The 12,641-nt window shown below is 42.8% G+C and overlaps 1 protein-coding gene across 1 annotated transcript in view; it reads left to right on the top strand.

The window, feature by feature from the left end:
• MAP3K2 (mitogen-activated protein kinase kinase kinase 2) overlaps positions 1 to 12,641 on the top strand; it is a 93,605-nt gene that overhangs the window by 59,179 nt on the left and 21,785 nt on the right. The window contains exons 5-8 of the mRNA XM_067570055.1: positions 2,558 to 2,657; positions 8,443 to 8,556; positions 9,440 to 9,539; positions 12,421 to 12,551. Coding sequence (XP_067426156.1) covers positions 2,558 to 2,657; positions 8,443 to 8,556; positions 9,440 to 9,539; positions 12,421 to 12,551 — 445 coding nt within the window. The remainder of the gene's footprint in view (positions 1 to 2,557; positions 2,658 to 8,442; positions 8,557 to 9,439; positions 9,540 to 12,420; positions 12,552 to 12,641) is intronic.

The following is a 12,641-nucleotide window of genomic DNA, read 5'->3' as shown; positions in this document are numbered from 1 at the left end:
TCAGAGGGTGGCTCCCTGATTAGTGCTTTCCTACTCTCGTGGTTGAGGGGTTTCTTGTATGCATTTTCCCCGATACCTCTCATGCACAGAGTTCTGATGAAAGTCAAGAGAGACAAAGCACAAGTCATCCTGATAGTCCCGGTGTGGCCTCGCTAACACTGGTTCGGGATGCTGTTGGATCTCTTAGTGGCTCGCCCTTGGTCTCTGCCGCTGCACCCAGACCTCATTTCCCAAGACAGGCCTGTTACTTCACCCACACCTAGCCTCCTGGCATCTGACGGCCTGGCTGCTGCATGGTTGAACAGGGAAGAGCGCTACTGTTCAACCCAGGTCTAGAGAGTGCTGTTAGAAAATAGGAAGCCCTCCACCAGGGCATCTTACCTAGCAAAGTTGAAGTGCTTCGCCTGCTAGGCGGCCAGGCAGAATGATCACCATCAGAGTCTCCTATGCAGGTGATCTTAGACTATTTGCTTCATTTGAAGCAGGAAGGCTTAGCTCTTTTGTTGGTGAAGGTTCACCTGGTGGCAATATCTTTGTTCCACTCACTGATACACGGCAGATCAGTTTTCTCCCTGAACATTTCTCCCTGAACCTTGTCCTATCCTGGCTCACTGTTCCGCCGTTTGAACCGTTGGCCTCCTGTTTGCTCACACACCTGTCCTGGAAGGTGACTTTTCTAGTAGCAATCACTTCTGCATGCAGTGTATCGGAGATTAAGGCCCTGACCTCAGAGTCGCCTTATATGGTGTTCTTCAAGGACAAGGTCCAGCTTTGCCCTCATCCTGCATTCCTCCCGAAGGTCGTTTCCCATTTTCATGTTAATCAGGACATCTTCCTGCGGTGTTCTGCCCTAAACCTCACAGCTCCAATGAAGAGAGGCACCTGCACTCACTCGTGGGCCCTAGCCTTCTACATCGATAGTACCAAACCGTTCTGCCGCTCCATGCAACTCTTTGTAGCGATTGTGGACAGGATGAAGAGCAAAAGGGTCTCTCAGTGAATATTGTCCTGGATTACAGCCTGCATCTGCGCCTGTTATGAACAAGCCAGAGTCATGCCTCCAGCGTCCCTGTCAGCCCATTTCACAAGAGCCAGGCATCTTCAGCGACTTTCCTGGTGCGTGTGACTATTCAGGATATTTGCCGGGCCTCCACTTGGTCATCCATACATACCTTCATGTCCCGTCACGCAGCAAGCTCGGGATGATGTGGGATTCAGCAGAGCGGTTCTACAATCTTCACGGCCATGAACTCCTGCCCACCTCCAGAGACACAGCTGGTGAGTCACCTAATTCAGAATGGACATAATGGACACTCAAAGAAGAAAGAACGGTTACTTACCTCGTAACTGTTGTTCTTTGAGCTGTGTTCTTCATGTCCATTCCACAACCCACCATCTGTCCCCTCTGTCGGAGTTCCAGCAAAAAGGAACTGAGAGGAAGAGGGCCAGCAGTGCCATATATGTGAGTGCATACATGCACCGCTGCAGAGGGCGCTGGAGCTGGCCCTCTGGGTACCACTAGGGAAAAAATTTTCAGCACTGGTGCATGGTGGCGCACATATACACCTAAAATCAGAATGGACATGAGCCACACATCTTGAAGAACAACAGTTATGAGGTAAGTAACCGTTCTTTTCAGTGGAATTCAGCTAATAGAAGATCTTTAATTTGAGTTGATAACCCACATTTTAGAAATTTTTAAGCGGGTTTTACCTAAAGATACACTGTCAGTGTTAATGGTTTTAACAATTTAACTATATCATGTCTTTTAAATTTTTAAGCTGCCCTCCTGATCCTAGAAAATCTGTTAGCTATCTAAAATGAAAGCTGTAATATTGATGTAATTCTAACTTTCTGCTGGTCAGCCCATTACTAGCCTACATCCTGTTTTTGTTAGGGCAAATCTTTACGACAAATTTAAATTGGCACAACTGCAGTGTGTCTGGTGAAGATGTTCTAAGCCGTTGGGAGAGCTCTCCTGTCAGATTAATAACTCTGCCTCTTTAAGATGCGGTAGCTATGTTTGTAGAAGATGCTCTCCTGCTGACATAGTGCTGTCTACAAGGGGGGTTAAGGATGGTTTAATTACTTCACTTCAGGAGTGTGGATTTTTCACATCCCTGAGCAACATAATTATACCGAAGTAAATATGTAGTGTAAACCAAGCCTCAGTGAAATCTGTCTCCACTATTCTGCTTAGTTCTGTTAAACAGAAGCTATTGAAATTTGCAAGAATCCTCTACTCTGGAATATTTGGAGTATGCTCACCAGAATGGAGCAATATGCAAACAACTAAAGCACAGATAGTAGGACTTAATTTTATACCTACTAACTGTGAGTGTTCCTTTAATATTTAACTGTAAAAGACACTTCTTTGATTTATTCTGCATATTAATATTCCCAAAAAAGACAGCAAATATTTTGTGAACAGTTTTTTCTTTTTCCTGTTATGTTTAATAAACTTAATTTTAAGATTATACATGGATAATGTATTAATAATCAATGATCCTTTCAAATTAGTGAAAAAATTCTCTAAAAATTAATTTTTGTATTACAGGATCCTACAATTTCCCAGGCCTGTCAAACTGGAATGTCTTGCATCTAAAGCTAAAATTGCTTTTGGACAGCCTATGGATTTGCATTACAGCAATAATGAGGTAATATTCTGCCTTCCTAAATCCTCGGTTTCTCATATTTTAATGTATTAATGGTTTTGACAGCAGAACATTTCAAGACTAAAATCAAACATATTTTCATAATGACGGAAGGCCGTGTGATGCCTTCCTGCATAAAAATCTTCAGCAGAGCCAAGGTTAGTCAATCACTTTTGCCATGAGATTTCCGGGTTGTCCACTGCACCATTCCCTCAGGTGAATGGGATTTGTCTGAACAGGGGTAAGGCAGAGGGCACAGCCCAAGATTTTGTTGGGGGACAGCGTGCTCTGATAGGACACCAGACGGAGAGAATGAATTTCAGTTTTATTCCTAGTTCTCCACTGACTTGCTGAGTGACTTTGGACAACTCACTTAATTTCTCTTTGTGCCTCCCTTCCTTTTTGTAAAATGTGGATGATACTTACCTGCACTGTAAAGTGCTTTGAGATCTAAAGATTAATATTATGTAAGTGTAAAATACTACTATTAGTATTGGGACCTCTGAGTGAAGAGCCAGACCTTCTGTCTCAATTCTGGACTTAATTGTTCTTGTTCGAGTGCTTGCTTCAGGCCAGTGACTAAGAAAGACAGGGACATTCGCCTGAAAAGCCTGTTAATGGAGGTGGCACTCAGTCAGCTCCTGCTTGGACTCCGCACCAAGTACTTCAGTGTCGGTGCGGAGCACCCCACCAGCACCGAGCCCTTCTCGACACGGTTCGCCTTTGTTGGTGCCGAAGAAGTGGCAATAGAAACAGCGCGCCAATAGAGGCTGTTCCCACACGCCGAAGAGGGATAAGAAGGCAAAGTTGGGCAAAGGACCCACATTGGGCTTGTCACCTGCTCCGGAGAGGGTAGAGCCAGCTTCTCCTCCCAGGGCTGAAATCCTTTGTGGGAGCCATCTACAACTCCTGAGAGCGGAAGGGGGCCCCCTCCACCTAATGGTGCCCTCAACGCCAGAAGCTTTTCAAGGGTCCAGCTCCCATTGCCTCCCACTCCGCTGTCCTCTACCCCTTGGCATCCGAATGGGTAAAGGCACCCATCTTCAGGGGTAAGCCTGCCATGGGGCCACCACAGTGGTCAGTCAACCAACACCTTTCCTCATCTCAGCACTGGTCCACAACACCTCGGCCAACATCTCCGGCAACGTGTGGAAGGTCTCCACCATGTCAGCCCCGATCTCTGACCTGGAGGAGAGACTCATTGGCTACATATCGTCAATCTCGGTCTGCCTGGTACGGTCATCACCCTCATGGCATCGGTCACTGGTAGCATGGTGACAGTTGCCTGACCCCTGGCACCGATCCACAGCATCACATGGCCTGACACCTTATCACACGCTGCCATGCACGGGTGCCTGGCCTTAAGGACAATGGCCTGTCCAGTGGCCATACTGGAACCCATGGGGGATCCCGGTGGCACCAGGACCCTACTCGCTCCAGTCCTCTGCAGCTGCATCTAGAAAACGATCCACAGCACTGACTGGCCCAGTGTGAGACCCGGACTCGGGATCTGATACCGGCACTGAACCATGGAACCCAGAGGTGGAGATAACTCCTCTTGAAGAGGAGGCGGCACCACTCCCTCCCCTAGCATTACCATCATCGTCCTCATCCCTGAACAAGGTGGTGGCCAGCCTGGCTCCCCCAGTACCATCAGATTTTCGGGCACACCAAAAATGCCTTAAAAGGATTGCATCCAACCTGGACTTGGTGGCTGAGGAGCTCACAGAGCCTACGGACGGCCTCTTTGACATCCTGGCAGCTGCGGCACTGGCTAAAGTTGCATTGCTGGTGCACGAAGGAGTGCAGAAGGTTGTCAGTCTTTGGCAGACCCCATCCTCCCTGCCACCAATATCCAAAAGGGCCGAGAAGAAATATTATGTTCCGGCCAAGGGATATGAATACCTGTTCTTCCACCTACCCCCAAGGTCCCTGGTGGTGGTTGCGGCGAATGAGTGGGACAAACAAGTTCAACACCTAAGAACCAGGACGTTAAGAGGCAGGACTTGTTTGGAAGAAAGATTTATTCCACAGTCGGTCTTCAACTCAGAATTTCCAGCCTTGCATGCATTGTTAGGGAGATACAATTATAACATTTGGGACACTGTAGCCAAATTCAAGGACTCTCAGCCACAGGACACGAGGCAGGAGTTTGCATCCATCTTGGAGGAGGGCAAGACAGTGGTTAGAGTCAATGGCCTCAGCGGTATCCATGTGTCAGTGTTCCTGGCTGCAGTCCTTGGGATCATCTTAGGAGGTGCAGCAATCTATACAGGACCTCCCATTTGAGGGGAACACCCTATTTTCAGAGCAGACTGATACCAGGCTTTACGGCCTGAAAGACTCCAGGGCCACTTCATGATCCCTTGGCCTGTATATACTGCAGGAGTCCAGGAGACATTTCCGGCTGCCACAGCCACCGCCTAGATATTCAGGTCAGCTGTGGCAAGGAACCTATAAGAAAAGGAACAGAGATATAGGGATTAAGTGCTGCCATCCCACTTCTTCCTCTTCTGCTTCCCAGTCAGGGCCTGTGTGCCATCAGGGTGGCCGGTGGCAGGTGTTTTGAGGGTGCACTTGAGAATGGTGTCTCAGTCTGGCCTCAGGTTCCATCCCCCATTTATTTTTGAACCAACTGTTCCCCTTCCTTTCTGCATGGGCCAGATTACATCGGAACACTGGAGCCTCAACACCGTTATCAGATGGTTACACCCTGCAATTTTCTTCAGTATCCCCCTCCCATCCTTCCTCTCTGTCCCTCTTCAAGCACCCTTCTCCCGAAAAACTTTTCATTCAGGAGGTGGAAACCCTCTATGGGTAGGGGTTGTGGAGGAAGTTCCTTAAGACATGAGAAGGAAAGGGTTTTACTCTGGATACTTTCTTATTCCGGAGGCCAAAAAAAGGCCTCAGACCCATCCTGGCCTGCGTCACCTCAACAGATTTCTCAAAAAGTTGAAGTTCCACATGGTCTCCCTAGCCTCCATCATCCCTTCTCGGGATCCAGGGTGTGCCATCCTCAACTTAAAGGACTTAAAGGATGCATATTTCCATTTCCAAGGCCACAGGAGATACCTCCAGTTTGTGGTTGGCCAACAACACTACCAATTCACAGCACTGCCCTTTGGCTTCTCTTCCACCCCAAAGGCTGTCACAAAATGTATGGCAGTAGTGGCTGCTTACCTGAGGCACCGAGGTAAATTTACGCATATCTCGACAACTGGCTCATCAAGGGCAAGTCACAATTTCAGGTCCAGCACAACCTCAGTCTCATGAGATCCACCTGTCAAAATCTGGGCTTGTTCATGAACGAGCAAAAATCAACTCTCTTCAACTGATGAAGTTTATAGCAGCGATTCTTGATCCACACAGGCCAAGGCCTACCTTCTGGAGTCCCTGTTTCAAGTCATGCTGGGTCTCATTACAGACATACAATCCCACCCAATCACGACTGCTCGGTCATGCCTCAGACTGCTGGGACACATGGCAGTGTGCATGTACATGATCCAGCATGCTCATCTAGGTCTCTGCCCGCTACCGTCATGGCTAGCACCAGTCTACACTCCCAGCAGGCACAGTCTGGACCTTGTGGAACTCGCAACAGCAACTCCACTGGAACTGCCACTTTGGCCAGACCTTCTGTCCCAGGATCACGGTCTGTTGCATCTGGACCTAGCATCCCTGTACCTGCAGAGGAGCAAACTTGCTCAGCGCAAGTTCAGCAGTTTCTCATGGGCAGCAGAAAGCTTTCTACCAGAGCAACATATCTGACCAAATGGAAAAGGTTTTCCTGTTGGGCCTCAGACCTGAACCTTTCTCCTCACTGAACCTCAATACAATGTGTGCACGCGCCCTCGTGCAGAGCTGTCAGATTTTTTTGTCTTAGTGGTATCTGTAGGGCCAGCTCTGGCACCCTCAAGAGCCCCGTGATCATGCAGCAGTATATGAGGCGCCTCCGGCCCTTTGCCCCCTCAGTTCCTTCTTGCTGTCAACTCCAACAGCGGGGATGGAGGGCGGGTCATGGAATGGACATGAGCAACACATCTCGAAGAACAATGTTACAGAAGGTTAGTAACCGGGTTTTTTTTCTTCCCCATAGTTCCTCTGGGCAGCACAGCTTGTTCAGGAGCTATGCTACCAGTGTCATTCCACCCATGCCTCACACAGATTGCATCTTCCAAAGGAGCTAGAAGGCATAAAAGAGGAACTTATTGGTAATCATGCCAATGGGGTCAATATCCATTCCGGTTCAGCAAGGTGCTTAAGGGGGTACTCGTATGTAGTCACACACATGCTAGTTACCTTGCTGAACCTGAGCCTTTGCTAGGAAAGATGCCTAGGGTGGCTGTCCATCAGCCACTGGCCCTTTTGCCCTGCACCCCTCCTTCAACCTACTGATTGTTGACAACGAAGAGTTCGCACAGAGCACCTCTAAGGGGTTGTAGGGCAGGGGGTGTGTATGATGCTGCCTAGGTTCAGCTCCTCTCCTTCACAGATTTTTGGGCATTTGAATGGATTTTCTGCTTCTCTTGTTCCCTCTTGAGTTCCAGTGTTAAAGGAGAAGATATGGTCAGAAGTGTGTTGGAAATAACCAGCCACTGCTAAGCTAATAAATATTAGAAACTACTGCTTATGGTGAAAAAAAGTGCATGTTTCATCGTTACCTCATCTTCCCTCTTTTCTTCCCTAATCATTTGTTTGGTTTTGTCTACTTGTATCATAATTAAGATCTTTGAGGTAGAACTTTCTTTACTTTATATCTCTACAGTGACCATTATGATAAGGTCCCAATCCCTGATTATGGGTTTTAGATGCTAACATAATATAAATACTAATTGATAGTTTCTTGTTTTACTCTAAAATGTAATGCCCTTCCCTCCCCTCCTCCCCCCACCACACACTGTTTGTGTTTTCTTTGGGTAACATTAAGGCTAATTGATTGCTAGAGAGCCAAATTTGCAAAATGTTTTATTCCTCAAATTTCATTAGAATAGTTACTTGTGGGCAGGGAAAATCCATTGATATATACCAGTATTGTGTAGTTTCTTTATATAAACAGGAGATATTTCAATTCCAATTTGATTAAAATCTGGTTATTGTTTAAAAAAAAGTTAATTATAATTTAAGTGGATTTCAGTTGGCAATTTGTGACCCTGGTCTACAAAAATTAATTCAGTTTGTGCATTCCTAGTGAGGCCTGTGTTGATCCCATGGAGGAGTGTTCATGTTTGGCACCCTTCCTTGGATAATGGAATTGCATTCCCCAATGACTTCTCTATTAAGTGTGTAAACAACACTATTGTTTTTAAAAATTATATTTTGAATGTATGCTATGTGAGGTGACAATACTGTACGTGAAAAATTATATGAGCTCTGTGGAAAAAAGGTACAGTGATTTATTATGATAATTCTATGTGGGAGAATGAAGAAAATATATTTGAAGATGCTACACATACATGTAGCTAAAGTTGCAGAAAATGTATTACGTTGTATGTTTTGAAATGGTTGTTACTGTGTAATGAATGCCTGCTTCATAATGCTGTACACACCAGAAGGCAAAGTGAAAATTGTGATTCAAATTTAATGTTGGTATTTCCTGACTCTCTTAGTGCCTGACTGAGCCATCTCAATACTGCATCATTAATTGATAAAACAATTGTTTTGTTTTGGTTTGGTTTTTTTTGGGGGGGTGGGGGGGACGGACACCTAGTGACATACAATATTGAGTTTCTAACAACCCTACTATTTTTGTTTCCATTATTAAGACTACTTTTTTCCTCTTTACCTGTAGCTGGTGATTCCATTAACCACACAAGATGACTTGGACAAAGCTATTGAACTGCTAGATCGTAGTGTTCACATGAAGAGCCTCAAGATATTGCTCGTAATACATGGAAATACACAGGTATGAATCAGTATTTTTATTACTGGCTAGGTTAAAGAGTTTCCTGAAGGCAGTTCAAAGGGACACTGCCTACTTAAAAATTACACTTCTGTCTGAAATAATTATCTGTTATTGTTACAAGTAACATCTAAGATTACTCTGAGAGAGGTTAGAGAGAATGGTTTTCTGTTTGGTCAGTCTGTTTACTTTATGAATATTATGTTATTTTATGTTTGGTCAATTTCACTGTGTTCCCCTGAAGAGTTAATTATTTGGGGATCCTGTTTGTGTGGGTTTTTCATAAAGCAGCAAAGATACATTTTTTAAAATAGGAAAATGGGATGTAATATCACCAACATTGGCATTCCATTTTAGAGGCAAGTGCAGTACTTGAAACTGCTATTTTAACTTTTTAAAATTAGGACATTATAAACACAATAAGACCCTGATAATGACTGAGTCATTTGAGTTATACCACATTATAAATTATTATTATTATTATTATTATTTTATTATTATTTTGTATGACTCTTTCAAGCTGAAATCCAAACATCAGATGCCATGAGCACAAAGAGAACGTGTATTTTTCTCGACACAAATTGAAAATTGCGAGTTTGAAAAAAGTTCTAATTATCACAAAAACATAACCTTCTATTTCAGCGTAATTTAAGACTGATTGTAGAAATCTTTGAATAAACTATTGATGAAATTATATGAAATATATGGAGTTTGATGCAAATGAGCTTCTTTTCCCTCTGCTTATATTATAAAAAAGGGGAAAAGGATATATAGCATGGAAACATTTCTCTTAATATAAAGAGCTTTTGAAAATTTGTAGTGTTTTTCACATTTCAGGACTATAAAATTAAACTTACTTGTTGTTTTATTCTGTTTTCATTTTTAGGTTCCCACCCTGAGTAACATGGAGCCCCTGCCATCACTGGAAGATTTGGATAATACTGTGTTTGGAGTGGCAGAGAGGAAAAACATGCTGTCTGTAATAGGTAAAACAATTAATATTCCTGTAACTTTAAGTGTTTTAAATTTCCTTTTAAATCATCTGCAGACTCATACGTGAGAGTGTATCTCTATTAATCCTGTTTGATTAGTTGATGTCATATTAATTTTATTGAGGTTTATTCATACTGATGAATTAGGTGATGTCTTAATGAATTTCTAGTTGTAAAAATCAAAGAAAAATTAAATAAAGGTAAACATATTTTTGTAATATGTCTAAGTGTTTAGTGCAGAAAACACTGACAAAAAGAATTCATCCATAGTTGAAAGAACCCTGTAATACAGTGGTCCCCAAACTTTTTGGGTCACACTCCCTCCTTACCTGGTCCATGCTACCCGGGAGCTGGGGTCAGAGTCACGGTTGGGGGCCACAAGTAGAGCCAGGAGCTGGGGCCCGAATTGTGTCTGCAGCTGGAGCTGCAGCTGCAGAGCCAGGGCTGGGGCCGCAGCTGGGAGCTGAGGCTGCAGCCAGGGGCCGGGGCTGGATTGGCGATGGGGGCAGAGCAGGGCTGCGTGGTGCTTTGCCCTGCCCCTGCGGGGGCTGGCCCATGCTCTGCCATGCTCCCCTGAAGGTTGTTCCATACCCCCCCGGGGGGAGGGGCCGCCCACAGCTTGAGGACCTCTGTTGTATAGAATTAGCTTTAGGATATTAAAGTTAGCAAATGGGTTTAATTCTTTGTTCCCCAATGTTCATCTATAGATTTATTTTTTTATTGTTCATTTGTGGCCTCATCCCTTCTATCCATGAAAGTCGGTGTCAGTGCTCCCTTTGACTTCATTGTGTGCAGGACTGAGCCTCTGAACAAAGCCATATTTATTTAAATGCAATGCATTTTGCTGATTGCAAGATTCCATTCTTAAAATTTATGTTTGGCGATTTAGATTGTTCAGGCTGCATTTAAAATATCTCTAACAGAAGCAGCGGTGTTAGCATTGGGTTAATTAACCATTTCTCAAACTCGTGGTTTGAAGTGTGAGGTTTACTTGTGAAATTTAATTATGAGGATTTCTTGGTTTCACTTATATTATGGCTAAAGAATTAATTGAACAAGTAACATTTGTTCAGTCAGTTTAAATGTAAATTAAATTTTGATTTTGCACATCATATAAGGATATTTTTGCAGTGTATTTTATAAAGAAAAGAAAATAATGTGGCACTGTAACCCAGCTGTGTTAAGGAAGAAGTTGGATGCTTAATTAAATGCTTGCTTACTTTATTTTCAGATTGGATATTGAGCCACCTTTTCTTTAAATTTTACATATGACCATATTAATAAATACAAATGTTTAATGTGATACAAGAACCCATATTTAGTTAACAATTTGTCAATCTAGTTTGATCCAATTGAAATATATTTTTTATTTACAACATCCATTATTGCCAACCACAAGGTTTAAAATCATGAGCCAGGCCACAAAAAATCATGATTCTCTTACAAATAATCCAAAATGTATTATTTTAATTTGCCTTCTGTATTTTGAGTCTTTAAGGTTTGTGTTTTCAAGCCCTTCTCTGAAGTGATGATGGTTAAAAACATTTTGTTTTTAGTGATTCTCACATAAACGTAAGACTCCAGGAGATGGGTTTTTAAGTAAAACTTCATGAAATGCTCAGTAAAATCATGATGATTGGCATAAGTAAATACTCCACTCTTATGAAATCTTGATCCAGTCATCTGATGTGCTGCCTGTCTGGAGAATGAATGAATTATAACCCTGTGCCATACAATGGAAAATGGGGCATTATAAATGTGAGATTTAGAAGGTGCAAATTTTTGTCTAGAGACAGATATGTAGATGGTCACAATTCCCAGATTATAGGTTTAGAATTATATTGTCTGTCTTCTAATGATGTTGTGGGCACCAAAAATTGCAGGAGAAACACAGAATGTTGACCATAGGTCCAGGAGTGTTTATAAGGAGAAAGTGATCACAGCTGGCTTTGGGCTCTGTGAAGCCTATGATTCCCTTGATTTTGGTTTAGTGAGGAATCTAAAGGAGAATTTCAGATTTTATTTTCTTTAAAGTAAGTTTCTATCCTTAAAGATAACACTGAAAACATAAACTGATGTATACTAATCTCTGGGGAGAAAGGAAGAAGCAGCAGGTGGCTAAGAGGCACATGAAGATTCATCCCTTTCACACACTTTCATGTAATATGAGTTAGTTAATTTGGGGAGTTTATCCCAAAGAATCATTTTGCTAAACCTCTCCAAAATCCAGAGGCCTTGAGCATGGTGATGTGATGATAGTGGGTTCTTTGTGGTTACCTTTAAACCCTCTACACTAAACTGAACTGTTGTTCTTGTTATCTACTATGGGAATTAATGGAAATTTTGATGATGGAAAACTCCAGTACCCTAATACACTTTTCCAGTCTTTCAATATATAGATTGAATTTCTTAAGCAATGCTAACTCATAATTTAGTTTAGTACTTCTTAATTTGTTGTCTTCAGCCCTGATCCTGGAACCTGATCCACAGGAGCAGAACCCATTTCCATTGAGCAGGATTGGGGCTTTATTTTGTCCCTTAATAAAATAAAGTAAAATAAAATAAAATAAAAGTGATTTTAAAATCTCATGACACTAAATTTTAGGAGATGACAAAGTTTTAGTTGATGGTGCCCAGTTTGGGTTTTTTTGAATCCCTGGCCCTTGGGTGTTCAGCACCTTGCAATATCAGACTCCATGAGAGCAACAGTCAGCATTTAAAAATTGTGAAATAAATCATAATAAATATAGAAAAAAAATTTTGCTTTAAAAAAGGAAAATACGATAGTAAGCCTTTTTGCAGGAGGGATTGTTTTAAATCACCTATCCAAGCAAAGTGTTCTTCAATGAACTGTTTTTTTGTTTGTTTTTTTAAGGTTCTAATACACGTGATAGAAGTTCACCGCCCCCAGGATACATTCCAGATGAGCTGCACCAGGTGGTACGAAATGGCTCATTCACTAGTATCAATAGTGAAGGCGAGTTCATTCCAGAAAGCATGGATCAAGTAAATATTTTTTTTTCATTTCCACTTGATTAAAGGCCTCTGTGAGCTTGGTGACTGACTGACTGCCCTATCAATTACCACCTATCAGCC

Source organism: Emydura macquarii, unplaced genomic scaffold (genome assembly GCF_026122565.2).
Source record: "Emydura macquarii macquarii isolate MOO-44397 ecotype Brisbane River unplaced genomic scaffold, CSIRO-AGI_Emac_v2 contig_2988, whole genome shotgun sequence".
Lineage (NCBI taxonomy): Eukaryota > Metazoa > Chordata > Testudines > Chelidae > Emydura > Emydura macquarii.
This window is presented reverse-complemented; position numbering and strand designations above follow the sequence as displayed.